Source organism: Phacochoerus africanus, chromosome 8 (genome assembly GCF_016906955.1).
Source record: "Phacochoerus africanus isolate WHEZ1 chromosome 8, ROS_Pafr_v1, whole genome shotgun sequence".
Lineage (NCBI taxonomy): Eukaryota > Metazoa > Chordata > Mammalia > Artiodactyla > Suidae > Phacochoerus > Phacochoerus africanus.
Window position 1 is genome coordinate 45,236,413 of NC_062551.1, and position 27,716 is coordinate 45,264,128.

Here is a 27,716-nt window from a genome sequence, read left to right on the forward strand (position 1 = left end):
CAGATGCGCTGCTTTATCATTTTATCATGTCAGCAGGTGCTAAGTGGGGAGTCACTCCTGGGAGGCTCTGAGGGGTGACATCTGCAGAGAAGATGTGGATGTCATGGCACCCTAACAATTTGTGTCAGGAATGGGACTGAGCCTGGTCAAGCTGGCATCCACCTTGCAGCTCTGCTATGATCTCCTTCAGCAGATCCATCCTGGGAGAGGGGGAGGGGTGGGCAGAGGGTTACCCAGGGGTGAGGAAGGGGCCTGGGGCCCCCCCCAGCAGGGCCCCATTTCTCACTTCTGCAGGCTGGAGAAGAGACTTCCTCTGATCAGCTCAGGGCTGGGCGCCTGCAGGAGAAAAAGACCGGAGCTGCCACTCCAGGGCCAGAGCTCAGAATGGCCTGGGAGGGTGGGAGGGGGCAGGGGTTGGGCTCAGGGTCCCCTGCTTCACCTGCCCTCGTGGCCTTCCCTGCCAGCAGCCTCCCTGTGAGTCAGCAGGCAGGGGGTGGGCTCATGGGGCTGGGGGCCCAGCAGGGCAGCCCTGTGTGCACAGCTGCAGCCCCTGCAGGGCTTGAATCTTGGCTAAGACCTTCCTCTCAAACTGCTCCTCAGGGCCCTGGGTCTGCAGCTGGGAGGCTGAATCCTGAAGGCTGGACTGCAGGACAGGGCCCTGGGGGAAGCAGGGTTGGTCAGGGGTCACCAGGGTCCCAGGAGGTCCCTGGTCAGAGAAGAGGCAGCTAGGGAAACTGGGGTTGGTGACAACTCAGAGGAGGGACCAGAGGTCACACAGGGCTCAGGGTATCTGTACCGTGGCTCTGGGCTCCAGGCAGCGGTGCAGGCTGACCCTGGCTGTGGGGCTGCGGCCTGGGCAGAGGTCAGGGCTGGGACTCAGGCTGCTGCTTAGAGTCAAGCTGCTACCCGAGTCCCAGGCTCTACCCCTCTGGACTCTGCTGTGGCCCAGCACCTGCAGAGAGCGATGGTAGAGAGCTGGCATGGGTTGCCCAGGTGCCCCACAGCTCCCTTGGCCCTCCACACCCCTTCCTGGCTCCTACCTGGGATGGGGAGGGACCTAGAGACATCAGAGGGGGCACGGGCCGGGGTGCAGTCTTGGCTCCAGAAGCCACCTCATAGTACAGTGACTCTGGGGGAACAGACCAGCTGGTTGGAATGGGGCGGGGGCAAAGCTGAGCCATGCTCAGCACCTGCTACCCCCCCTCTTTGCCCTCTTACCTGGCGGACAACCCCGGGGTGAAGGGCTCAATGTGGTCCAGTCCACTGGGGAGCCCACCTCAGCAGCCGAGTCCTGCGGAGAGGAAGCTGGGTGTGGGACATGGGCCCTGCCCGAGGCTGCACGGCCACCACCCACCTTTGCCTCCCTGTACTGTACCTGGGCCATGGCCTCCCGCAGCAGGTACTGCGTACTCTGCAGGCTGCCCCAGCGGTCAGCAGGCCCTAGGCCCAGTCCAGCCCGTACCAGGGCCTGGTAGGGGGCTGGCACCAGGGGATCCAGGGCCGGGCTCTCACCTGCCTCCAGTTTAGCCTTCACCTCAGGCCCCTCTCTTCCAGCCCAGGGCAGCTCTCCTGTGAGGAAGCATGACCGGGGGACCCGAACGGGCTGGGGGGGCCTCAGTGGGACAGGGAACAGGATCACTCACTGACCAGTGAAGACCTCCTGGGCCAGGATGCAGAAGCTGTAGAGGTCTGAGGTGGCAGCAGGCGTATCACCGCGGATGAGCTCAAGTGGCAGCCATGGGTACAGTTCAGGAGGCGGGGGCAACCCTGGGCCTGGGCCTCCCCAGGGGTAGCCCTGCTGTGGCCTGCGGAGGCCGAGGGGCCTGGTGAGCCAGTGGCCGCTGGGCAGGGACACGGGCAGGCAAGTGAGGCAGGCACTGACCTGGGCCGCAGCCAGTGTTGGTGCAATGGGCGCCCGTGCTCCAGGCTGCCCACCTTGGCCAGGCCTGGCCGCACCAGCTGCACAGCATGGGAGCTGAGGCCGCCGTGAGCACGCCAGCGGGCCTGCAGGAACAGCAGGGCCTCCAGCACCTGCAGCAGCAGGTGGCCGGGTGGCAGGCCTGGCACAGGGTGGGGGCCAGATACTCCTTCTCTCGGTCCCCGTGAGTGCAGCACCACATGCAGGGAGCCCAGCCACACAGGTTCAAAGAGAAGGCGCAGCCCCGACAGGTCCACCGAGGGGCTCAGGGCCATCAGCAGCAAGAGGTTGGGGTGGTGCAGGGTGCTGGGCGGGAGGAGAGCAGGCCACTCAGAGGGTGGGGGCGGCTCCCGGGCACAGATCACCACGTGCCAGGAGTGCAGCCTCGGCCATCAGGCTGACCATCTCCCTCAGCCACAGGAGAGGAGAACCCGGGACCCGGATCACACAGCCAGCACCCAGCCTGCACCCTGTCCTTGGTACCCTAGCTACACACACCTCCCCTCTGAGGCCTACAAGGCAGCACACAGAACTGGGTACCCCCTTTCCAGTGGTGGTGGAGGGGGTGGGGGTCACCCTAGGAGGGCTCATGCCAAGCGCTGGCCCAGAGATGAAGACTGTAACCGCGGCTGTTGCTGCACTCCCTGCTCTTCTGCTTACGAAACCCTCGAGTCAACTGGGCGCCGGGAGACTGGTCTGCGGGGCTGGGCTGGCCTGGGGAGAGGCCGGAGGTGACGTACCTGCAGTGCTGAAGGTCAGCCAACAGCACATCAGGCTGGGTTCCAGGGGCCTGCAGCTGCCGCACGGTCACGGGGTGGCCCCTCCACAGGAGGCTGGGGAAGCAGGGCAGGGAGAGCATGTAGGGCTGAGAGGAGGGGCTTCTCCTTGGGAGGGAACTGGAGAGCCGGGCTCTGCTGGGCCCAGGCAGGGGTGTGGGGGGAGGCTGTTTCTCACTTGGCCATGAGGGTGTGGGAGCTGCTCTTGTAGGTGCGGTCAGGCTCGCCCTGCGCTGGCAGCAGCTCTTTGGGGTCCGCAAGGGGCACACCCGTTACAAGCCCCAGGGGTGCCAGGCTGCTGAGCTGGGGACAGGGAGCGGGACCATGAGGCAGGAAGGGAACGGGGTGGTCCCCACTCCCTCCCACATCTCCTGCTTACCTGGCCAAACCCTAAGGCTGGAATTTGGGGGGGTCTCCTGACCTGCTCCGGCCTCAGCGCCCTGGGGTAAAGGGCAGTCCGAGAGTAAGTCCAGGTAGCTGGGAGTCGGGGCTGGGCAGGCTTCAGGGTGTGGACCGTTACCTGTCCGATTGCACCAGCCGCAGCAAGAGCAGGGAACCACCACGCAGGCTGTGTCCAGAGCTGGCCTGCACCTGCCCCAGGGACGCAGTGGGGGCCAACTCACTGCCGTGCACAAGTGCTGATATGTGAGTCCGGCAGAGCTGTAACAGCTCCAGCACCTGGACGGCGGGCATGAGAGGTGAGGGAGGGTGGGGTGCTGGCCCTGGTACCCTTGCCCTACCCTGGCTGGGGCTCACCTCCCAGCTCTGCTTGGCACCACCTTGCTCTGCCCAGTCCTGAGGGGTGCGGCCCTGCTGGTCATGCAGACGCAGGTCACCCCCCGCCTGCAGCAGGTGCAGCATCACCAGGCTGCGGCCCGAGAAGGCGCCTGCATGCACAGGTGTGCTGCCATCCAGGCAGCGGCTGCAGCAAATAGAGAGCAGTGGTGGATTAAGAGAGGCACGGAACAGGGACAGGAGGTGGCAGGACAGGAGCACTGAGAGATAAAAGGGTCACTATGGTCATGGGAGGTGGATATCACTGTGTCCCCCTCACTTGGGGACACAGTGGAGTCTTCGGGAGGACAAGAGTATCGCTGGGAGAATGGGAGGCACGGGGAGAGTGGGAACAGTCGCGGGAGGACAGGAAGGGGTGAATTGAGAGAACAAGGTGGTGGCGGCGGTCAGTCGAGATGGGAGGGTTATCAGGGGAGGGCAGGGGGTCTGAGGGAGAGAAGCCTCTAGGGAAGAAGAGAGCCCGGCTCTGTGGGGCTCAGACTCGGGGCCCCGGGAGAGGGGGGCAGTTGCCACCTATCCACTCACTGGTTGGGGTTGGCACCAAAGGCCAGCAGGAGCTGCACGGCAGAGCTGCGTCCCAGCAGCGCCGAGAGGAAGAGTGCCGTCTGCCCAGCAGAATTCTCACCGTCCACCTGGACAACTGAGGGACAGTGAGTGACACTAAGGGCTGTCACTGTCCCTTACTGCAGGGCCAGAGGTCCTGGCAATACCTTTCCCAATTCCCAGCTCCCACAGTCCCTCCTTGACAGGGGGATCCTCGACTCCAGGTTCCATCTCTGTGACTTGGAACCCCCACCTTCCAGCCGCCGGGGCCTTTGACTCAGATTCCATCTCAGCAGTGCTCACCATTAAGTCCACAGATTGGAACAAAGTGACATCTACCTGATGCTGTGATGCTGACATCCATCCCCCATCCCAGAGGTGTCAAAATCACAGAAAGGTACCTGGGGGCCAGGATGACGTGGACTTTGTGGGTAGTCAGGCTTACAGGAGCCTTGTGCACTGTCTGGGGCAGACACCCAGCTCCAGTTCACTGTATGAATATAGGGCCCATGTGGCCAGCATCAAATTCAAGAAAAGCAGATTCTCTGGATTTTATCAGAAATCTCTCAAGTTTTCTTTTTTCTTTCTTTCTTTTTTTTTTTTTTTGTCTTTTTTGCCATTTCTTGGGCCACTCCCACGGCATATGGAGGTTCCCAGGCTAGGGATCAAATCGGAGCTATAGCCGCTGCCCTACGCCAGAGCCACAGCAACTCGGGATCCGAGTCGCATCTGCAACCTACGCCACAGCCCACGGCAACACCAGATCCTTAACCCACTGAGCAAGGCCAGGGAGCGAACCCACAACCTCATGGTTCCTAGTCAGATTCGCTAACCACTGAGCCACGACGGGAACTCCTCAAGTTTATTTTTGAACACTGCATCTAAGAGCTGAATCCAGGTAGTAAGCTCCTTAGATTCAGCTTCTACGCCTCACCAATTCCATGCCTGCCATCATCCTGCTCAGATCCCCCTCCCAAGCCTTCATCTCCACATCCGTCATGCCCCAAGCCCTGTTTCTCTGCATCCATCACCCCCAAGTCCCTGATCCTCCAGACCCTATCCCATATACCCAGGGAGGGCGAATGCATGGTATCTTTGCCCTTGCACTCCAAGGTAACTGGCACACAGCTAATCAATGATGAACTTGGTTCAACTCAACTTGGTCTCTGCCGCAAAATCCCTCTAAATGCGGTTCTTCAGGAGCCTCTGAATATCATATTCACTGCATCCTATTTTACTTGGTAGCCCACCATCCTCTGCAATGGCATCCTAACTGGTTTTCTGCATTTGTCTTGCCCTGCACAGGGATTTTCTTAAAACATAAATCATTTCATGATATAATCATTATCACTTCATTTCATGTATAATCTTATATAAGTTGTTCCAAAACAGAAAAATAGAAAATGAGGGCAAGGCTCATTTTTATGGGGTTAATATGACCTTAACTCCAAAATCAGATGAGTGTTTCCAGAGCCAGAAATGAAAGTATTTATCAGTTCAACTTATGATCATATATGCAAAGCCCCTAAATAAAGTAAAAGGGACAACCTTGTTGATTTATTCCCAGAAAACAAGCATGATTCAACAACAAAAAAGTCTATCAATGTAACAAAACACATTCATGAATTAAAGGACAAAAATCACACTTACTAGATACATAAAAATCATTTGATAAAATTCAATACCTACTTATCATTAGGGGGAAAAAAAAACCTCAGAAAACTAAGAATAGATGGGAACTTCCTTACTTGATAAAAATTATAAATTAAAACCCATGAGAAAGCATGGTACCTAATGCAAAAACACAAACACTTCTCTTTAATATGAACAAGGGGAGAAATGTCCACTGGCAAAAAAGTTTGGGAGTTCCGGCCATCACCTTATGACAGGAAAAAGAAATCTCAGTTTAAAGATTTAATAGTACAGGAGTTCTCCTGTGGCACAGTGGGTTCAGGATCTTGTGCTGTCACTGCAGTGGCTTGGGTTGCTGCTGTAGCACAGGTTTGATCCCTGGCCTGGGAATTTCCACATGCTGCGGGCCAAAAAAAAAAAAAAAGACAATAGCTGAGACCAAACTGTCACAGTCTGCAGATAACAACAGAAAATCATACTACAAAGCTACAGTAATCAAAACAGGATGGCAGTGGCATAAAAATAGAAATATAGATCAATGGAATATGATAGAAAGCCCAGAAATAAACCCACACACCTATGGTCAATTAATCTATGACAAAGGAGGCAAGAATATACAATGGAGAAAAGACAGTCTCTCCAATAAGTGGTGCTAGGAAAACTGGATGGATACATGTAAAAGAATGAAATTAGAACATTCCTTAACACCCTTCATAAAAATAAACTCAAAATGGATTAAAGACCTAAATGTATGGTCAGACACTACAAAATTCTTAGAGGAAAACATAGGCAGAACATTCTTTGATATAATTGGTAGTAGCATCTTTTTGGATCCACCTCCTAGAGTAATGAAAATAAAACCTAAAATAAACAAATGAGACCTAAGTAAACTTAAAAGCTTTTGCACAGCAAAGAAAATCATTATGAAAAGACAACCTACAAAGTAGGAGAAAATATTTGCAAACAAAGCTACCAACAAGGGGTTAATTTCCAGCATATACAAACAGGAGTTCCCTTTGTGGCTCAGCAGGTTAAGAACCCAACGTAGTGTTTGTGAGGATGTAGGTTTGATCCCTGGTTGCTCAATCAGTGGGTTAAGGATCCGGCATTGCCACAAGCTGTGGCATAGGTCACAGATGTGGCCTGAATCCTGTCTGCGTGTGTGTGTGTGTGTGTGTGTGTGTGTGTGTGTGTGTGTGTAAACGGATCATGCAGCTCTATAATAACAATAAAAAAAAAACAAAAACAACCCAGTCAAAAAATGGACAGAAGATCTAAATAGATATTTCTCCAAAGAAGACATACAAATAGTCAAAAAGCACATGAAAAGATGCTCAGCATCACTAATTATTACAGAGAGGTAAATCACAAAGTGCAATGAGATATCACTTCAACCAGTCAGAATGGCCATCATCAAAAATTCTACAGGAGTTCCTGCTGTGGCACATGGGTTAAGGATCCTGTGTTGCCACAGCTATGGCAGAGGTCACAGCTGAAGCTTGGATTAGATTTCTGGCCCACAAACTTCCATATGATGCAGGTGGGGATGAAAAAGAAAAAAAAAAAGTCTACAAACAATAAATGCTGGAGAGGGTGGGGAGAAAAGGGACCCCTCTTACAACACTGGTGGGAATGTCAATTAGTACAACCACTATGGAGAACAGTATGGAGGTTCCTTTTTTTTTTTTGCTTTTTAGGGCTGAAGGTGTGGAAAGCCTATGGCAGTTCCCAGGCTAAGGGTGGAATTGGAGCTGCAGCTGCTGACCTATGCCACAGCTCACGGCAACACCAGATACTTAACCCAGAGCAAGGCAAGGGATCAAACCCACATCCTCACGGATACTAGCCCGGTTTGTTACTGCTGAGCCATAATGGGAACTTCTGGAGGTTCCTTGAAAACTAAAAATAGAACTACCATATGATCCAACAATCCCAATCCTGGGCATATATCCAGAGAAAACCATAATTCAAAAAGATACATGCACCCTAATATTCACTGCATTACTTTTCACAGTAGCCAAGACATGGAAGCAACATAAATGCCCATTGACAGGTGAATGGATTAAGAAGATGTGGTACATATATACAATGGAATATTACTCAGCCATAAAAAGAATGAAATAATGCCATTTGCAACAAAATGGATGGACCTTGAAATCACCATACTAAATAAAGTCAGAGAAAGACAAATATCATATGATATAACTTAAATGTGGAATCTTAAAAATGATACAAATGAATTTATTCACAAAACAGAAACAGACTTCAAAAACAAACTTATGGTTACCAAAGGGGAAATGTGGCAGGGGGGGAGATTATGAATCTGGCAGTAACATATCACACTCTGTATATAAAAGATAATAAGGACCTCCTGCATGGCACAAGGAACTCTATTCAATATTCCCTCTCTTTTTTTTTTTTTTTTGCTTTTTTGGGCCACTCCCTCAGCATATGGAAGTTCCCAGGCTAGGGGTTGCATCGAAGCTACAGCTGCCAGCCTATGCCACAGCCACAGCAATTCAGGATCCAAGCTGTGCTGCAACCTACACCACAGCTCATGACAACACCGTATCGCCAACCCACTGAGCGAGGCCAAGGATGGAACCTGCATCCTCATGGATACTAGCTGGATTCGTTTCTGCTGCGCCACAACAGAAACTCCTCAATATTTTTATCTTTTTTTGCTTTTTAGGGCTGCACCTGCAGCATATGGAAGTTCCCAGGCTAGGGATTGAAACACACTACACTAGGGGTTGCCTACACTACAACCATAGCAATGCCAGATCCTCGACACACTGAGTGAGATTAGGGATCAAACCTACATTCTCATGGATACTAGTCAGGTTGTTACCCCCTGAGCCACAGTGGGAACTCCTTACTCAATATTCAGTAATAAATTATGTGGGAAAAGAATCTGAAAAATAATGGATATATGTATACCTGAATCACTTTGCTGTACACCTAAAACACAACATTGTAAATCAACTAAACTCCAATGTAAAATAAAAATTAAATTTAAAAAATTTTTAAATTTTTTAAAAAGCAAAAGAATCAGCATAGCACTACAACTATTAAGCAAGTTCAGACAGTGGCCAGACACACAATCAACTTACAAAAATCAATGAAAAACAGAAATTGTACATTTGACAATGTTAATTTCCTGCCTACAAATCCAATGGTTTCCAGTTACACACAGAACAAAATCCAACAAAATTTACATCCCTTTTAAGGCCCTTTCCTGTCTGTACCTGCTGCCTCTTCAGCTTCAGTTCTCTCTCCTCATTCCCTTGCTCCTTGTTGCTATTACACATACCTAGTTTGTGTTTTCACTTCAGGGCCTTTTCACTGGCTATTCCATCTTTCTGAAGTGCTCTTCTCCCAGCTACGTGCATGATTGGCTCTTATGCTGTGGGACCCAAGTATCACCCATCCGAAAGGCCATCCTTTCCAATGTGTCTATCTCATCCTCATCACTCTCTTAAATTCTCATAATAAATTTCATTCACAATGACCCAGAAGGTCATGTTTCCCATCACAGACAACAGAGCCTTGACACATAATAGGTGCCTGGTACACTTCTGCTGAATGGCCAAATGAAGTCGCACCCTACACATTGCCCCTTGATCTTGTCTCCCAGGGGCATTTCCAGCAGCGAAAGTCTCACCTCTCCGCAGGAGCCTGGTGAGGCCCCAGCCTGGGCCCCGGGCCACAGCCAGGCGATGTAGACGGCCCACTTGGCCTTCTGGATCCTGAACAGAGCCCAGCTCCACCGGGAACGGAGAAGGAAGCGAGGGCATCTGTGGGCTCTAGATTCAACCAGCTCCTGGCCAGGAATCAGCTAGCAGGTCTCATGAGGGCAGGAGAAAGCGAAGGACTAGACCTCTGGGGGTGATAAAGACAGAGCTGGCTGGGAGTCCTGGGGCGGTGGGGTGGACAGTATGAAAAAGAGAAGGGATTCAAGAGGGGTCTGATTTGCACAGAGGGGTCTGAATGAGAAAAGGGTGGGCTCTGAGAGAGCCACAGACCAGGTGGTCAGGGGTCTAAGGGAGTCTGAGAGTGAAGAGGATCTAAGGACATCTGCTGTCCTGGAGAGGGGCTGGAAAGGCTAGAGGAACGGGATCTGAGCCAGAGCAAGGAGTCTGGGGGCTCAGGAGGAGGGTCTGCAGCTTACCCAAAGGCTGGAGGAACAGAGGCCTAAAGGGTAGGACCTGAGAAGGGATAGGGTCCCTAGGCTCTGAGACGCAGGCATCCAGGAAGAGGCCAGTCTGAGGGCAGGGGCCCCGGGCTGAAGAAAGGGCCCTGAGGAAGGTTCTGACGGCAGCGGCTGGGGTCTGCTGGCCGCAGGAGGGTCTGAGGATTGGGGGCGTAGACTGCGGTTTAGGGAAGCACCTGCATTCTGGGGTAGGGCCTATGTGCTAGGAGAAGGGACAGACAGAAGGAAGGGGGGCTGAGGACCGGATCCTTGGGCTGAGGGAACGCTGGGTAGAACCGAGACAGGGTCTGATAAGAGGTGGGGCTGGAGGACGCAGGAGGGGTGGGAAGAAAGGAGGAGAAGGAGGGAGGGGGAGGTCTGAGACAGGGCAGGGCGGGGGGGAAGCTGGGGGAGGGGGGGTTGGTAGAGGGCGGAGGTGGCTTGGCGCCTACCGTTGGGCTCCCACTGTTAGCACCACGTGACTGCCACGTGACCCTGTGCGCGCGTCCCGGAGGATCTGGGCGGGAATCCTAAGCGCATGCGCATTAGCGGTTTCTGGCCACCTTTACGCTTGCGCAGTGGCCTCCCTTCTCTGAGCAATGCTCGTTAGGCGCGCCTCGGAGGAGACCCAGTACTAGAGATGGCAGTGCACTCCAGACCTTGTGGCTGCGCTGTACATGTTAGCGTCTTCTTGCTCGGAATGATGGGCTGTTCCTGGTCTCTGCCCTTGCCAGTCTTCCCATGCTTCTAACCGCCCCCGCCCTGGCTGTTTCTTCCCTCTCTCTGCCCCACACCTGGGGCCCCTCAATGCCCTGAACACCTGCCCCTGGATCCTCACACCCACTGGGTCCCACACTGACCTCAGTATCTCCCCAAACTGCATTTACTCCCAGATCCCCATCTCAAGGTTGGCCCCACTGTCCCCTCTTTAAGCCAGGGCCCTGGGCCTCTCCCTGAATGTCTCCCTCCAATCCAGCCTGTCAGCTCCAGGCCTTTCCACTCGGACTCCTGATTAGTCTTTCCACTGGCTTCCTCCCCCAACCCCTTCCCCACAGCATTCCTCGCTCCCGTTACCTGGCAGGATTCCCTACCTCAGCTTCCTCTGGGCTCTGAACCAGAGAGCCCAGGGTCCACCCAGCACGTGGCAGCCAGAGGAATCTTCTTAAAGCCCAACCAGACTCAGTGTTGTCCTCCCCGCCCACCCCCCTTCCAACCCTCCTGATTCCCCACTGCCCTTGGGACAGAGTCCAGGCCCTGCAGTGTGGCATCTAAGACTGGATCATCTGGCCCTGCCATCCTCCATCATCCTTCTCTCCCCACTCCCGCGTTTCTGCACGGGCCCTTGCCTTTGAATGCTCTTCTCCATATTCACTTGGTTATTCTTTTTTTTTTTTTTTTTTAATGGCTGCACTTGTGGCACATGGACGTTCTTGGACCAGGAATCAGGTCTGAGCTGCAGCTGCAAACTACACCAAAGGTTTCACAACCCCAGATCCTTTTACCCACTGCACTGGGTTGGGGATGGAACCCATGCCTCTGCAGCAACCCAAGCTGCTGCATTTGAATTCTTTACTCGCTGGGCTATAGCAGGAACTCCTCACTTGGTTATTCTTTGGAATGCTCTCTCTCTTTTTTTTTCTTTTTAGGGCCGCATCCACGGCACATGGAGGTTTCCAGGTTAGGGGTCTAATTGGAGCTACAGCTGCCAGCCTACACCACAGCCACAGCCACGCCGAATCCGAGCTGCGTCTGTGATTTACACTACAGCTCACGGCAACCCTGGATCCTTAACCCACTGAGCAAGGCCAGGGATTGAACCTGCAACCCCATGGCTCCTAATCAGATTTGTTTCCGCTGCGCCATGACAGGAACTCCTGGCCTCCCACAGCCTCCAGGCTTTTCCAGACATTTCTCTGATACTCCTCCTGGGCTCCTCCCATCACAACCCTGACCACTCTGGGTTGTCACTGCTGAAAGTATGTTACCCCTACTGGACTAAGAGTCCTGTGAGGCCTGGGATTGTTTGTCACTGTTGTTTTCTCCGTGTTGTTTTACCTCAGCCTGACTCAGAAGGAAACCCAGTAAATGCTTATTAAATGAGAGAAAGGTTTGGGAGTTCCCTGGTGGTCTAGTGGTTAGGATTTGGCACTTTCCCAAGGCCTGGGTTTGACCACATCAAGCCACTGCACGCTGAAGAAAAAAAAAAAAAAAGGAGTTCCCACTGTAGCACAGTGGGTTAAGAATCAGGCTGCAGCAGCTCAGGTCGTTCCTGAGGCGCAGGTTCGATCCCTGGCCTGGTGCAGTGGGTTAAAGGATCTGTCATAACTGTAGCATAAATTACAGCTGCCACTCGGATTCGGTCCCTGGCTTGGGAAATTCCGTATGCCATGGGTGCAGCCTATTAAAAAAAAAAAAAATTAGAGTGGTTTGGCTCTTCCCTCTGTCCTTCCCTGGACACATGGCCTTAGCCCAGTCTCTAGACATCAGTGCCTTGTCTGCTTTTCACCTGTGCCCTTCACCTGGGCGTCCACTGAGGTGAAGAAAAATTTCCACATCAGCCACTAACTGGCCTATTGCAGGACCGGCCGCCTTAGGGTGGGCGAGTGGGGACTTCATTAGTCTCTGATCAATGCCCTTACCATGCTCTAGGGTCATCTGAAGATCTCCCTTGAGCTACAGGGACCCCTAACTCAGGCTGACTGAGGTTAGCCCTTCCCCAAGGAGGCGGCTTCAGTGCAGGGCAGCCATCTGGGCAGCAGCTCAAGACCTTTATTGACCACATGACCCCTGGGGATGCTAATGGGGTACCCTCAGGCCCCGCCCCAGCAGCCTCCGCCGAAGTTCTTGGCTGAGCAGCTCCCGTTCCCTGCGGGCACCCCGCAGTACACTTCGGTTCTCCTGGGCCCTCCGGATCAGATAGGGGATGACCTCCTCCAGGGAGCCATAGGGGATGGACTTGTACACAGCATAGCCAGCCTGCCCTGGAGGGAGAGCATTGGCAGGGTATGGGCTCATGTTTGGGGAGAGGCTCCCCCAGGCCCCATCTGGAACAGACTACCATTTCCAAGAACATGGTGGACTAGGTGAGTGGGAGAAAATGTCCCCCTGAAAAAGCTAAAAATCAAGGAATCATTTAAAAAAAATTTCTCAAAGCTATTAAAATGCTTCCAAGAGAATAAGGAATTTACTAATTTAAGAAGGGGGAGTTCCCGTTGTAGCTCAGGGGTAACAAACCCGACTAGTATCTATGAAGTTGCTGGTTCAATCTCTGGCCCCACTCAGTGGGTTAAGGATCTGGTGTTGCTGTGATCACAGGTGCGGCTCAGATCTCTCGTTGCTGTGGCCGTGGCGTAGGCTGGCAGCTGCAACTGCAATTTGACCTCTAGCCTGGGAATTTCCATGCGCCATGGTGCGACCCTAAAAAGACAAAAAAAAAAAAAAGAAAGAAAGAAAGAAAAGAGAGAGAGAAAGTGAGAATCCAAAGAAGACATGCTCAAGAAGCATTCCTACCCTGAAGGCAAACTGAACTGCTGTTTGATGACTTCACATTTGAGGGGGTACATAAGTGGGTACAGAAGTGGAGGCTCAAAGACTGACCAGGGTGAATTATAAAGAAGACTGTCCCCAGATTAATTTGGAATCCCAAAAACTAGACCCTCAGGGTATGAATTAACAAGAAATTAGCCCTCCCCCCAAATCCCACCACTACACACACACCCAGGGAAGGACCTTGACCATAAGCAGAGCACGGAAGAAAGAAAACAGATAAATACATCTCTGAGAGGGTGTGGCCCTAACATTTTTGCAGCCCTAATTTGCACCCCTGGGATATCTCAAGAAGCCTCGAGCTATGAATTTAAAGTACAGTGATTTTGTACCCCTTAGTACCCGGCAGAAGGAAACAAATCTTCTGGTCTCAGGCCCTGGGAAAAAACACGATAAAGGTAACCAAAGCACACAGGAAACAAGATGCCGTGATCAGGAACCAACAAAAACAACAGACCCCAGACACAGACACAGGCCTGCAAGGCCTTCAGATCCGGGGCAGACCTATCTGGAAGGGTCTGGCGCTGGGCTGGCTGCAGGCGCTGGATGGGAGCCTGGCCAGGTGTTGTTTGGGACGGGGAGAAGGGATCTGATTGGGAAAGAATGAGGCCTGGGGCTGGGACATGGGGGTGGGGGCTGGGGGATGGATCACTCATACCTAATGCCAAGGAGACGTGGTCACACATTCCCAGAAGTTGTCCAAAACAGACGGGCCCATCCAGAGGGATGTCCAGCTCCCACATGCTACAGAAGAGGCCACGCTTCAGTCCAGACCATGTGGCTGGATCTGGTGCTGAAAGTCAGCCTTTCCGCACACATAGGGCTGTTCGAGTTATTCACATATTGAAGCACTTCCAAACTCACTGATAAATCACCATTGCCCTGGGCCTTCTGAAAACTCCCCCGTGCATCCCAGCTCCTCCCCTGGAACCCTTGGACCTCCTCGTTCCCCAGCAAGTAAGGGGCGATGCCTTGCTCAGCTGGGGCCTATGGGACCTACAGGGTAGCAGGGGTTAAATATTTTGACTCTCCTCCCCAGCTCCCCTTTGAACCTCTTGGCCCACCGTGTCCCTCCCCTCGTTCCATGTCCACCACCCTTTGGGCATCTGTCTCCCATTCCCCTACTTCATACCGCTTGGTTGCCTGGCGGACCGATTCCTCATTGTGGGATGCCACCATGAGGTGGCATGTGGGGCCACGATGGGCCACATGGTTCAGCATCAGCTCCAGGCAGCGGCTGTAACTGAAGGGAGATGAAGGTTCAACTTATGGCACCTGATGAGTGAGGATTAGGCTGTAGGACCTGAGGATTTCCGTCCGTGGGGTGCCTCGGGCAAGGATCCTGGAGTCAGGAAATACCTGCATCCCAACATACACAAAAAAACAAAAACATATGTAAATTTATAGGAAAAAAAAAAAAAGAAATACCTGCATCCCACCTTCCTCAGCTACGAGGGACACACCCTCAGAGGCTTTTCCTTCTCTTTCATAGCGTTGTTGTGAGGCTGGAGTGAGACGACGGTGGACATAAAGCCTTTGGCACAATGGCCATCTCTCAGCAAAGGGCCACATCCCATAAGATGACATTTACCCAAGGTCACTCACTGCAGCATTGTCTACAGAGCAGGATTAGCAGTGACCCCGATGCCGGTAATGGGGGACCGGCTGAATGAACACCCAGAGGACAGTGGAGCGCATGCAGCTGTAAAAGGACCAGGGGCTCGGGCACTGTTACAGAAGTATAAAAAGGCACAACGGGATTGGTGGCGTGTTGTGAGCACTGGGACACAGGTTCAATGCCCAGCCTGGCACAGTGAATTAAGGATCCCGCATTGTCGCATGTGCAGCCTAAGCCGAGATTGCAGCTTGGATCTGATCTCTGGCCTGGGAGCTCCATATGCCTCAGGGCAGCCAAAAAAAAATTTTTTTAATAAAAAAGAAAAGACTAGCATGTTCCTGGTGGCTCAGTGAATTACAGATCTGGCATTGTCACTGTAGCGGCTCTGGTTATGGCTCTGGTTACAGCTCTGGCCCAGCAACATCCGAATGCCGTAGGCACGGCCAAAAAAAAAAAAAAAAAAGACTGGTAAATGATCACTGAGCTTGCCATAGGCCAGGTGCCACCTCCAGACGTCACATACTGCACTGGCTACTGTCATCGCCCTCCAGTCAAGTCTCCATCCCTCTCTGCCTCTCACGAAGCTGACTTTTCTGTCCTGCATCACCTGTGGAGTCATGGTCAGGGGAACAGGAGGTAGGAGGAGAGCGAGCACAGGTACTTCACCTCTTAGCTCCCTGCCTGGCCCACTTTCACTGTCCCCCATGTGGCCACACGGCCCCCAGGGCGGCCCCTCCTCCTCGGTTATAGCACAGGGTCAGAGTAGCTTCCCACTCTTGTGGGCTCCTGGGTGCCTCAGCATTCCTTGTGGCTTCCCCTAACCTTACCACTCCCCTTAAATAGTCCCTTCACTAAATTAAAAATTTTTTTTCGGAGTTCCCATCGTGGCTTGGTGGTTGATAAACCTGACCAGTATCCATGAAGACTCAGGTTCGATCCCTGGCCTTGTTCAGTGGGTTACAGATCCAGCGTTGCTGTGAGCTGTGTTGTGTGTCGAAGAGGTGGCTGGGATCCTGCATTGCTGTGGCTGTGGTGTAGGCTACAGCTCAGATTAGACCCCTAGCTTGGGAACCTCCATGTGCCACAGGTGTGGCCCTAAAAAGACAAAAATAAATAAATAAATTAATTAATTAATTACTTTAATTTTAAAAAATTTTGGCAAACCCACAGCATATAGAAGTTTCTGGGCCAGGGATTGAAATCATGCCACAGCAGTGGCCAGGGCCACAGCAGTGACGGCTCCAGATCCTTAGCCTGCTGAGCCACCAGAGAACTCCAAATTTTAATTTTTTTTTATTTTTTTATTTTATTTTTTTGCTTTTTAGGGCTTCGCCTTCAGCATACGGAAGTTCCCAGGCTAGGGGTTGAATCAGAGCCACAGCTGCTGGCCTAAACCACAACCACAGCAACTTGGGGTCCAAGTGCATATGCGACCTACACTACAGCTCGCAGCAATGCTGTATCCCGGACCCACTGAGTGAGGCCAGGATGTTAGTTGGATTCGTTTCTGCTGTACCATGACAGGAACTCCAAATTTTAAATTTTTTAATTTAATTTTATTACATTTATAGTTGTACAATCATCATCATAAATTTAAGTTAAACCTCTTTGGATCTCCCATTGTGGCTCAGCAGTAACAAACCCAGCTAGTAGCCATGAGGATGCGGATTCCATCCCTGGCCCCGCTCAGTGGGTTAAGGATCCAGCGTTGCTGTGAGCTGTGATGTAGTTCAAAGACGAGGCTTGGTCCCAAGTTGCTGCGGCTGTGGCATAGGCCAGCAGCTGTAGCTCCCATTCAACCCCTAGCCTGGGAACTTCCATATGCCTCTGGTGCGGCCCTAAAAAACAAAAATAAAACTTAAAAAAAATAAAGCTCAACCCCTTTGCTTGGAATTCTGCTTCCTCTGGGACCCTGGCTGACACGCACACATTGACTCATCTACTCTGAATCAACTCTGGGAGGCAGAGGTTCCGGTTATTCCCCTTCTTACAGAGGGAAACTGAGCTGAGCAAGGTTACGTCCCTTGTCTCCGTGTCACACAGCTCCAAGCGGCCAAGCTCGAATTTAAACCCAGGCTGTGTGTGGCTCCAGGGTCTGGGCTCATTAACACCAGACTATTCTGCCTTTAAGATACCCAGCTGAGGAGAAAGCAAGGACCATAGGCATGATGCCTTCTGCATACATACATTCAAAAATCTTGGTGTTTGCCTGTATCTGCATTCAGGAACTCAGGAAGCAGGTGTAAAAAACTAACAAAAGTGGTTACCTGCAGGAGCAGGGGGACCCAGAGTAGATGGGAATGTGGGTGGATGTGGGTGGAGGTGTTCATTTTCATATAATTTTTCACATGTCTTTTTAGGGCCATACCTGTGACATATGGAAGTTCCCAGGTTAGGGGTTGAATCAGAGCAACAGCAACACGGGATCCAAGCTGCATCTGTGACCTACATTGAAGCTCAGGGCAATACCCAATCCTTAGCCCACTGATAGAGAGGCCAGGGATCAAACCCGCTTCCTCATGGATACCAGCTGGGTTCTTAACCTGCTGAGCTACATCAGGAACTCCAATTTTCATATCATTTTGATGGGTTGTTTGCAGGTCTTTTTTTTTGGCTGTGCCTGCAGCATGCAGAAATTCCCCTGCCAGGGGTTAAACCCATGCCATAGCAGCGACAATGCTGGATCCTTAACCACTAGACTGCTAGGGAACTCCCATATAATTTTGATGTTTGAATCATATGAATTTTTTTTTTGGTCTTTTTGTCTTTTCTAGGGCCGCTCCCGTGGCATATGGAGGTTCCTAGGCTAGGGGCCTTATCGGAGCTGTAGCCACTGGCCTACACCACAGCCACAGCAATGCCGGATCCTTAACCCCCTCAACAAGGCCAGGGATCAAACCTGCAACCTCATGGTTCCTAGTTGGATTCGTTAACCACTGAGCCACGACGGGAACTCCTGAATGTATTATTTATTCAAAATCTCTCTTACAACCTTAATGGTACTGCACTACAGCATAAGTGCAGAATTGCAACCCTCACCCAGGCTTGGCGTGAATCTAAAATGCTGCAGCTGCTTTGGAAAACCATCCGGCAGTTCCTTAAAAAGTTAAATATGGGGATATCATATGACCCAAAGATTCTCCTAGAGACCTGAACTTTTGAGATAATTGAGAATGTACGTTCACATGAAACTGTGTACATGGCTATTGATGGCAGCACTATTCACAGTGACAAAAAGTGGAAACAATCCCAATGTTTGTCAGCTGAAGAATGGATAAACAAAACAATGTCTGTGAATTCCGGTCGTGGCTCAGGGGAAATTACTCTGACTAGTAACCACAACGACGCAGGTTCGATCCCTGGCCCTGCTAAAAAGACAAAAAAACAAAAACAAAAAACAAAAACCATCTGTCCACACAATGGAATAGTATTTAACCAGAACATGGAATGATGCACTGACTCATGCTCCATCATGGACGAACCTTGAAAACATTGTGCTGAGTGTAGGAAGCCAGGTACACAAGGTCACATTTCATATGATTCCATTAATATGAAACATCAAAATACACAAAAGCCACAGAGACAGAAAGCAGCTTAGTGGTTGCCAGGGACAGAAGGCAGGTGGGAATGGGAAGTGGCTGCACATGGAGATGGGATTTCTTCTTTGAGGTGATAAAAATGTTCCAGAATTAGACAGAGGTGATGGCTGCACCATCTTACAAATCCACTAAAAGCCATTGAATTGTACACTTTAAAATAGCGGGAGCTCCTGTTGTGGCTCAGTGGGTTAAGAATCTGATGGAGTTCCTGTCATGGCTCAGCAGAAACGAATCTGACTAGTATCCATGAGGACGCAGGTTCAATCCCCAGCCTCGATCAGTGGGTTAAGGATCCAGTGTTGCCGTGAGCTATGGTGTAGTTTGCAGATCTGGTGGTTCGGATCTGGTGTAGGCCAGCAACTACAGCTCTGATTCGCCCCTAGCCTCAGAACCTCCATATGCCAAGGGGGCAGTCCTAAAAAAAACCAAACAAACCTGACATAGCTTCCATGAGGATGAGGGTTCAATGCCTGGCCTCTCTCAGTTGGGTTAAGGTTATGGTGTTTCCACAAGCTGTGGCATAGGTCACAGATGCGGCTCAGATCTGGCATTGCTGAGGCTGTGGTGCAGACCTGCAGCTGCAGCTCCGATTCAACCCCTAGCTTGGGGACTTCATATGCCACAGGTGCAGCTATAAAAAGAAAAAAAACAAAAAACAAAAAACAAAAAATGAATTTTATGGTATGTGAATTATATCTCAGTAAAAACAAATAATGGTGCCAGTGATTAAGCCTATGGGACACATACGTGCCTAGGGGCCATCATGGGCCTTGGATGCAAGCTTAGTCTTGGTGGCTTGGCCACTTGCTCAGGAAGCTTGGTAAGTTCCTGTGGCTCTACAGCCCTCTCCTTGATCCACTGTGAAATGGAGTCAGGCTTTGAAAGCTCCCTGAGGACAGGGCCTGGGGGCCACCTTGGTCGCACAGGTCCCGATCTAAATCAGGTGGTTGGCGAGTTAGTGTTTTTTTTTGTTTGTTTGTTTGTTTTGTCTTTTTGCCTTTTCTAGGGCCGCTTCCTATGGCACATGGAGGTTCCCAGGCTAGGGGTCTAATCGGAGCTGCAGCCGCCAGCCTACACCACAGCCATAGCAATGTGGCATCCGAGCCCTGTCTGCAACCCACACCACAGCTCACAGCAACTCCAGATCCTTAACCCACTGAGCAAGGCCAGGGATCGAACCCACAACCTCATGATTCCTAGTCGGATTCGTTAACCACTGAGCCACGACGAGAACTCTGAGATTAAGTGTTGAAAGAAGAAATTCCTTCTCTGCAGGGCTGTGGGAGGGTGGTCCAAGGAGCATCACTTGCATGGGGTGAGGTGAGGTGGGTAAGAATGTGGGTTCTAGAGCCAGTCTGCCTAGGCTCAAATCTTGGCCCTGCCACTTGTTAGCTTGGGGAAGTGATTCTACCTCTCTGTGCCTCGGTCTCATCCTCTGTGAAATGGGGATGATAAAAATAGTATCAAACGCTTGAGGTTGTTTATTCATTCAACAGATCCGTACCAGGAGTTCCCTGGTGGTCTAGTGGTGAGGATTCAGTGCATTCACCCCTGTAGCCAGGTTCATTCAAGCCCTGGCCTGGAAACTGAGATCCCACATCAAAGTTGCTGCAATGTGGCAGCCACTAAATAAATAAATAAACATAAAACCCACCACCACCAAAGAACCCGGATCCGTACCATGCAGCAGGCACACTTTTAAGCCTTGGGAGGTCAGCAGTGAACAAGTCAGAAAGCCCTGCCCTCCTGGGCCCACATGCTCATGGGGGAGACAGTGAGCAACTGAATGTGAAACCTCAGCTGCTGACAAGTGCTGGGAGAAACAGAAATCCAAGAAGAGAGTGGGTGTGGGATGTTCCTGTTTTTGACGGGAGGACAGAGACAGTCCCTTGAGAAGATACCAGTAAGTACATGTGAGGGATCGAGCCATGCAGCTGTCTGCAGGAAGCACGTGCGGGGCAGGGGGAACAGGAAGTACAAAGGCCCTGGGGTCATCAAGGAGGCCAGTGTGGCTACAGTGAAGTGAGTGAGGGGACAGGATTGGGGCTTATGGAAGGTGTGCTGGCTGCTGTGAGAGAGTCAAGATTTGACTCAGGTCTTAACAGGTCTCTCTGGCTGCACCTGGGGACAGAATGGGGAGAGGGGACAGAGGACCGAGCAGGGAGCCCAAGGGGGAGGCTGCTGTTTAGGTGGGAAGTGACAGTGTCCTGGACGAGGGCAGGGAGGGCACTCAGCACCCTGGGAGGTGAGCCCGAATGAAAAGTCGGACGTTGATATTACACAGAGGCCGGTCCAGCCCAGACTCACCTCTGATTGGTAGCCTCGTAGTCAGGCTGAGTGGGGTCTTCAGTCCCCTGGAGCCGGGCCAGCTCTCTCTCCTTGTCCAGATACGCCCCTCGTACCAGCTTCACTCCAAAGGCCAGGCCAGCCCTGTCTGCGGCCTCAGCATCTCGCCTCAGCCGCTTGTAGGTGTCCTGGCAGAGCATGGGGGCAGCTTCAGGTCAGGAGGGAACCGGGATCCCGGCCTGTGATCTACCTGCTGCCCCACCCCGCACCCCCAGGGCACCTCGCACCTTCAGATAGGCCTGGTAAGTGTTCCACACCCAGGGCCCGCCTTCCCTGGGGCTGTTCCAGCGCACAGCCAGGGCGGCCACCAGCAGAGAGAGTGTAGGGTTCAGCGAGGTGTACTCAGCATCCACCAGGAGCCTCACGTGCTGGGCCCGGGCATGCTGAGGGGGAGAGACTGTGGTGGGGCCCCCAGGGGTGACCAGCAGGTGCAGTGGAGCCAGACCAAGGCAGAGGTGTTACCTGTACCACCCGGTGCAAGCGGCTCAGGGAGGCCTGGAGATGACGGTTTTGCTCAGTGTTGAGGAAGGAGACCTGGAGGTCCTGGGGGGGCAGAGGGGAGGTGAGAGCAGCTCAGGGCTACTAGACCCTTCCAGGGCCTAAGTCCCCTCTCTCCAACCACAGAGAAGGGAAAAACAGTTTCGAAAGTGTTAGCAGTTCGAAAAGTAGTTACATCATATAGATGCTATTTATGTGGGTAGAGAGAGCCCAGCGGTCAAGTGCCCAGAATCTGAGTTTGAATTCTGGCTCCACTACTTACTGTGTGGCCTTGAGCAAGTCATACAACCTCTCTGGGCCTCAATGTTCTCCTCTGTAAAATGGGGAGGATGGGAGTTCCTGCTGTGGCGCAACAGGATCGGCAGTGTCGTGGAAGCACTGGGTCGAAGGTTCAACCCCTGGCCGTGCACAGTTGGATTAAGGATCTGGCGCTGCCGCAGCTGTGGCTTAAGCTGAAACTACGGCTCAGATCTGATGCCTGGCCTGGGAGCTCCACATGGCACAGCGTGGCCAAAAAAGGAAAAAAAAAAAAAGGGAGGATGATAGTATCCACCTGTGGAGTTGCTCTGTGAATAAGAATTAGTTAATATGTGAGCTGTGTCTGGACATAAAAAGCAGAGGAGAGTGCCAGCATGTGATAAGCACTCAATATGCACGTTGTATACTATCTTACTTATTGATCTTCATATACTATCTTATACTATCTTATTTATTTAATCTTCACAATGATCCTCGTAGGCAGATGTTATTCTAAGCCCCATGTTCCAGTGAGGAGACCGATGCTGGGAGAGCAAAACGACTTGGAATAAACCAAAAAAAAGTATTTGGAACAGTGGCTAGCTCATAATAAGTGCCACAAGTGTGACCTCGCATTAGCCTCTTGGGACCTCAGTTTCCACATCAAACATCAAAGACCTCGTTGCGGAGTTCCCGACGTGGTGCAGTAGAAATGAATCCAACTAGTATCCCTGAGGATGTGGGTTTGAGCCCTGGCTTCACTCAGTGGGTCGGGGATCCAGCATTGCCATGAGCTGTGGAGTAGGTCACAGATGCAGCGCGGATCCCGCGTTGCTGTGGTTGTGGTGTAGGCCAGCAGCCATAGCTCCCATTGGACCCGTAGCCTGGAAACTTCCATGTGCCCCAGGTGCGGGCCTTAAAAAAAAAAAAAAAGCAAAAAAAACCCACCCCCAGACAAACTCTGCAGCTCCCAAGCCTCCCCAGTTTGGCCCCGCTGCTCTCACCTCCTTCCCACCCTGCCTGGCCCACTGCCCCCCAGACTCACTGCCCGCCTCAGCCACCCCATCCCCCTGCTGCTATTTGAATATGCCAGGGGCCATCCCACTTCAGAGCCTTTGCTCTGGCTGTTCCTTCCACCTGGAACACTCCTTCCCCCAGATGTCACCTGCCTCTGTGCTGGCTCTTTCTCCCAGTGTTCCCTGCTCTATGAGGTCTTCCTGGCTGAATTTGTACCTCCCTATGGCACTCTCCTTTCCCCTCCTCAGCTTTCTGCTTCCCTATGATGATGAGTTATACTAGTTACATATTGGCTTTGGTTTTAATGGTTGAGTGTCTCTTGCCCCTCCCTAACTAGAAAATTAGTGCCTTTAAGGGCAGAGATTTTGTCTGTCTTGGTCATCAAGTCCACATCTGGTGCAGCACCTGGAATGTGGCAGAAGTTCGACAAATATTTAGGGAATTATTACATTTCTTTCTTTCCTTTTCTTTTTTTTTAGGGCCACACCTGTGGCATATTGAGGATCCCAGGCTAGGGGCCGAATCAGAGCTGTAGCCACCGGCCTAGCCACAGCCACAGCAACGCCAGATCCAAGCTGGCAGGACCCACACCACAGTTCACAGCAATGCCGGATTCTTGACCCATTGAGCAAAGCCAGGGATCGAACCTGTATCCTCATAGATACTAGTTGGGTTCATTACTGCTGAGCTATGGTGGGAACTCCAGGGTATTGTTACATTTGTAACGTGGAAACGATAACGTCCCTAATTCATGCACAGTCTTCTTAAGGGGGTTCACGGGTGAATGTGAGCTGCGGGTGACTCGGGCAGTCCAGCTGGGTTCAAAGAAATTGGGAAGTTAAAGAAAGAGGAACGGATGGAACAGCCAACAGGATGGATACGGACCCCTTCTTGGGGGAGAAAACTCTCTCCAGGAGGAGGGAAGAGTGAGGGGCATCTGCCCAGTTCTCTTCAATCAGAGAATGTCGGAGCTCCCACTGCGGTGCAATGGGATTGGCAGCATCTTGGGAGCGCTGGGACTCAGGTTTGATCCCTGGCCGGCACAGTGGGTTAAGGATCCGATGTGGCCATTGCTACGGCTTTGTCTACAGCTACAGCTTGGATCTGATCCCTGGCCTGGGAGCTCCATACACTTCCGGGTCCAAAAAAAAAAAAAAAAAGTCAGAGAACTGTCCTGGGGAGCTCTGGTGTGTGAGCAGCCTCGGAGGGCCTACTCAGTGCCAGGCGCTACCCCAGGTCTCCATTTACCCTTCACCACTCTCTGAGGTAGGGGCTATTATCATCCCCATTTTACAGAAGGGGAACTCAGGCACAGAGAGGTGAGATCACTCATCTAAAGTCACACAGCTTGATCTGGGATTTAAACCACACCTTCTAGAGAGCCTGAGTTCTTTTTTTTTTTTTTTTTTGGCCTCCCTGTGGCATATGGAGTTCCCAGGGACCAGTTCCAAGCCACAGTTGTGACCTACCAGATTCTTTAACCCACTGTGCCAAGCTGGGGATCGAACCCTCGTCCTGGTGCTGCAAAGACCCTGAATATCCCATTGCACTACATCAGGAACTCCCAGAGCCTGGGTTCTTAAGCATCACCCTACACGCCCACTCACTGGCAGAGTAAATGTCTCCCTCGAACACATATAAACCACTTAGGACAGCGAGTGGCCCATTGTGAGTGATCTGTAAGTTTTCCACCATCAGTTTATTATTTCAACCTCATTTGCTCCATTCATTTATTCATTCATTTGACATACGTTTATCATAGCTGGTCTAGGGGCCAGGGGCCAGGATATGGCCGTGAATGGGACAGCCACGAACTGCGCTGTGGAGACCAGAGGTGGGTGGGAGCTGGGAGGGGGACTAAGTTGGGGACAGGAGGAAGGGGCAGGTTTGGAGAGACCCCAAGGTCAGTGTGGGACCCAGTGGGATATGGAGTCTGGGGAACGTCAGGGGAAGGTGTCCAGGTGTCCACGGGGCTCAAGGGAAAGGCTGGGGCTGGAGACAGAAAGGTGGGCGTCATTAGTGCAGAGCAGGGAAGCTGAGGCTCTGGGGGGTGGTGAGAAGGCCCCTTGGAGCGGAGTAAGATGTGAAAGGAGAGACAGCCAGGACCTATCCCGGGGAAACCTCCGTATTATTTGAGCCAGGCAGACTAAAACCTTACGAAGATGGAGAACGAACCAGTGGAGATGGATAAGGGAGACCAGGTCTGATGGTCTTGGGGAAGCCAAGGGAAGCAAATGCCACCGAAGGAGGAGGGTTCCTCTGTCATTGTGAAGATGCCAGCCTGGCAGGGGTTTTAGGCCTTAAAATCATTCTGGGAAGAAATTACTATCACCGTCCTCACATGAGTAAACTAAAGCTCATGAAGAGGTAAATCTCGTTACACCCTAAGGCTGACCCTTGAAGCCCTAAGACCTGCTGCCAAGTGTTCTGTAACATATTTTTACAATTACAAATTGAAATAAGAAACATCAGCAGGTGCCAGGAAGCATTATTTGTGGTAGTGGAGACCCACAGGCCACCCAGGTGTCCATCCCAGGAGAGACAAACCACAGGGCCAGAAGGAGCAATGGAAATACTGGGTGAGATGCACACAGAGAGGCTTGAAGGCTGTTAAGTTCAGAGGGCTCAGTGGAGAAAGTAAGTAAACAGAGTGTTACTTGTGTACATTTCAAACTATATCCCCAAGATGGATGGAGAAGGGCACAAAGGAACTTTCTGCAGTGATGGAAATGTGCAATAGCTTGATGGAGATTTGAAAAGCTCAGGTGTATATTGGTCCAAACTCATCAAAGGGTACATTTACAATGTGTGCGTTTCATTGTTATGTAAATTTCACCTGAAAAGAAATTATTTCTGAGCTCTAACTAGGGATGTGCATTCTGAAACATCTGAGGGAGAAGTAAAATGCATCAAAAAATACGATGGATCGATGGATGGATAAAAGAATGGATGGGGGATAGATATGGTCTTAAAAAAAGTCTAGTTAAGTGTTAACAGTGGCAGGTATGTGGGTGTCCATTGCAAAATTCTTTCAGCTTTTTTTTTTCCTTTTTTCTTTTTTGGCTGCCCCATGGCATATGTAGTTCCTGGGCCAGAGATCAGATCTGAGCCTCAGTTGCGATCTACACCGCAGCTGTGGCAACGATGGATCCTTAACCCACTGTGCCAGCAGGGGATCAGACCTGCACCCCAGTGCTCCAGAGGTGCTGCCAATCCCATTGCACCACAACAAGAACTCCTCAACATTTCCGTATGTTTGAAATTTTTCATAATAAAATGTTGGGAAAATATGCCCCCAAATAGCATATACTTGGCAAAATAAAGTCACGATGACAAAGAAATACACATTATACAGGATGGAGTGGTTGCCAACAGCAGGGAGGGTATGATTCAGAAATGAAGAAGAAATGAAAGAATGAATGAGTGAATGAATGAACCAAAAGCCTATTGGTCTAATCATAGCTCCCAGCTAATCAGCACACACCAGCAGAGCTGAATTGATTGATAAAAGATTGATTACTTGCTTCTAGTTGCTAAAGAGCTGCCATCTCCATCCCGCCTCTGGGAGCTCGGCAGCCCCCAGGCCCCCCCCCTAAAATCTCCAGGTGACCCATGTTCTTTCTATTCATTCCAGCCATGCCCCAGGGCTGTAGTCACATTTATTCAGATCTTTTTAACCTTGGAAGTAGAAGTAGTTAAATGGCTTGGTGGGGTTTTTTTTTTTGTTTGTTTTTTGGGTTTTTTGGGGCCACACTGATGGCATATGGAAGTTCCCAAGCTAGGGGTGGAATCGGAGCTGTAGCTGCTGGCCTACACTACAGCTACAGCAATGCCAGATCCGAGCATCATCTGCAATCTACACCACAGCTCTCAGCACCACCCAATCCTTAACCCACTGATCGAGGCCAGGGATCAAACCCGCATCCTCATGGCTATTAGTCAGGTTCATAGCCTGCTGAGCCACAACAGGAACTCCTAAATGTTTTGCACACACCCCTGGCAGGTGCCTGCCACCTCCACATCCCCCACTAGTCATTCCATCTCTCCCAGCCTGAGGTTCTTACCCGCCCAGAGTCCATGGCTTCAGCCAGTCTCTTGGGGCTCAGCTCCAAGGAATCCCCTGGCCTTCTGACCCATGAGGTTAGCTCCTTCTGGAATGGGGTGGTAGTGGGGGGTGAGGGGGACCTGGTGGGCAACAACACCCCCACTCCCCCCTTGCCCCTCCCTTACACAGAGCTGAGTGCTGGCCAGCGCTGTAATCTTCAGTTGCATGAGGATGTCTCCAGTTCGGCCAGGGGTCTCCAGGAGGCCTCGTGACAGGTCCACACATCGCAGCATAGCCCTGAGGTTCCCCTCATACCAGGCCTCACTGCCCAGCCAGCAGGTGTCAGGGCTTGAGCCCACTAACCCCCTTCCTTCCCAGCCTCCCGCCCCCCCTGGGCCCTGGTCCCCTACTCACCCAGTCTTGACAGCTGAGTCTGGCTCCTCCTCAGTGGGCACTGCCAGGAGGGGCTGGAGGCCTAGGGTCTTGAGCTGTTGGACACAGCCCTTCACCTCCTCTGCGGTCTCACCAGCCACAAACTGCCCATAGATGGATGCTCGGAGAAGTGCGCCCGAGAGCCGGGAGCCCAGGAGTCGCTGAGACCAGGCTTGGAGCTGGGGTGACAGGGAGCGAGGCCTTAGAGCCTGGCCCTGGGTATCCCCTAGGCCCGTCCCCGCAGTCACTGCTCACCGCCAGGCCATGGGTGACCAGAGGGGGCCAGGCACATAGCCGTAGCACCAGCAAAGCCCGGGTCAGTTCTCCTGTGCCCTTGAGGTGGAAGGCCCCACCATCAAAGTTCAGGGGCTGCCAGCCCCCAGGGGAGGGGCTGGCTTGCGAGCAGAGCGCACGACAGGTCCGGAGCATCAGGAGTCCTTCACCACTTCCACACCAGGTCAGGGGGCTCTGGAGGTAGCAAGTTTACCAAGTGCCCCTTGCCCGGCCAGGGGCAGTGACTGA

At 51.9% G+C, this 27,716-nt stretch overlaps 2 protein-coding genes across 8 annotated transcripts; both read right to left on the reverse strand.

Annotated features, from left to right (window-relative positions):
• Positions 1-4: 4 nt before the first annotated feature.
• On the reverse strand, positions 5-10,365 carry LOC125134184 (inactive serine/threonine-protein kinase TEX14-like). 7 transcript variants are annotated; one of them, XM_047793157.1, is made up of 15 exons: positions 10,309-10,365; positions 9,329-9,546; positions 4,015-4,129; positions 3,215-3,616; positions 3,074-3,134; positions 2,873-2,997; positions 2,659-2,751; positions 1,883-2,224; positions 1,648-1,805; positions 1,376-1,569; positions 1,219-1,291; positions 1,041-1,129; positions 797-952; positions 440-658; positions 287-336 (listed from the first exon to the last, which is right to left on the reverse strand). In XM_047793157.1, exons 2-14 carry the CDS (start codon positions 9,459-9,461, stop codon positions 500-502), a joined length of 2,100 nt encoding a protein of 699 aa, XP_047649113.1. In that variant the 5' UTR covers positions 9,462-9,546; positions 10,309-10,365; the 3' UTR covers positions 287-336; positions 440-499. The 7 variants fall into 7 exon arrangements, with proteins under 7 accessions (XP_047649118.1, XP_047649115.1, XP_047649119.1 ...); XM_047793158.1 differs by lacking the exon at positions 10,309-10,365 and adding an exon at positions 9,836-10,214; XM_047793160.1 differs by lacking the exon at positions 10,309-10,365 and having other exon boundaries at positions 3,215-3,372; positions 3,451-3,616; positions 9,329-10,214.
• A 2,225-nt stretch (positions 10,366-12,590) lies between these two features.
• Positions 12,591-27,716, reverse strand: PRODH2 (proline dehydrogenase 2). The gene is made up of 10 exons (XM_047791022.1): positions 27,450-27,716; positions 27,177-27,373; positions 26,948-27,086; positions 26,782-26,868; positions 21,428-21,508; positions 21,193-21,348; positions 20,927-21,093; positions 14,535-14,645; positions 14,061-14,146; positions 12,591-12,837 (listed from the first exon to the last, which is right to left on the reverse strand). Exons 1-10 carry the CDS (start codon positions 27,621-27,623, stop codon positions 12,653-12,655), a joined length of 1,383 nt encoding a protein of 460 aa, XP_047646978.1. The 5' UTR covers positions 27,624-27,716; the 3' UTR covers positions 12,591-12,652.

Bases quoted from the DNA above. Each gene is read 5' to 3' on its own strand.
- LOC125134184 (XM_047793157.1), bottom strand. From the start codon at position 9,461: ATGCCCTCGCTTCCTTCTCCGTTCCCGGTGGAGCTGGGCTCTGTTCAG. The intron at 2,752-2,872 runs GTGAGAAACAGC...CTGCTTCCCCAG, and splicing joins TCCCACACCCTCATGGCCAA to CCTCCTGTGGAGGGGCCACC. The intron at 1,292-1,375 runs GTACAGTACAGG...TCCTCTCCGCAG, and splicing joins TGCGGGAGGCCATGGCCCAG to GACTCGGCTGCTGAGGTGGG.
- PRODH2 (XM_047791022.1), bottom strand. From the start codon at position 27,623: ATGCTCCGGACCTGTCGTGCGCTCTGCTCGCAAGCCAGCCCCTCCCCT. The intron at 14,646-20,926 runs GTGAGTCTGGGC...ATCTCCCTTCAG, and splicing joins TACGAGGCTACCAATCAGAG to TTACAGCCGCTGCCTGGAGC. The intron at 12,838-14,060 runs GTATGAGTGATC...CTCTCCCTCCAG, and splicing joins CCACGTCTCCTTGGCATTAG to GGCAGGCTGGCTATGCTGTG.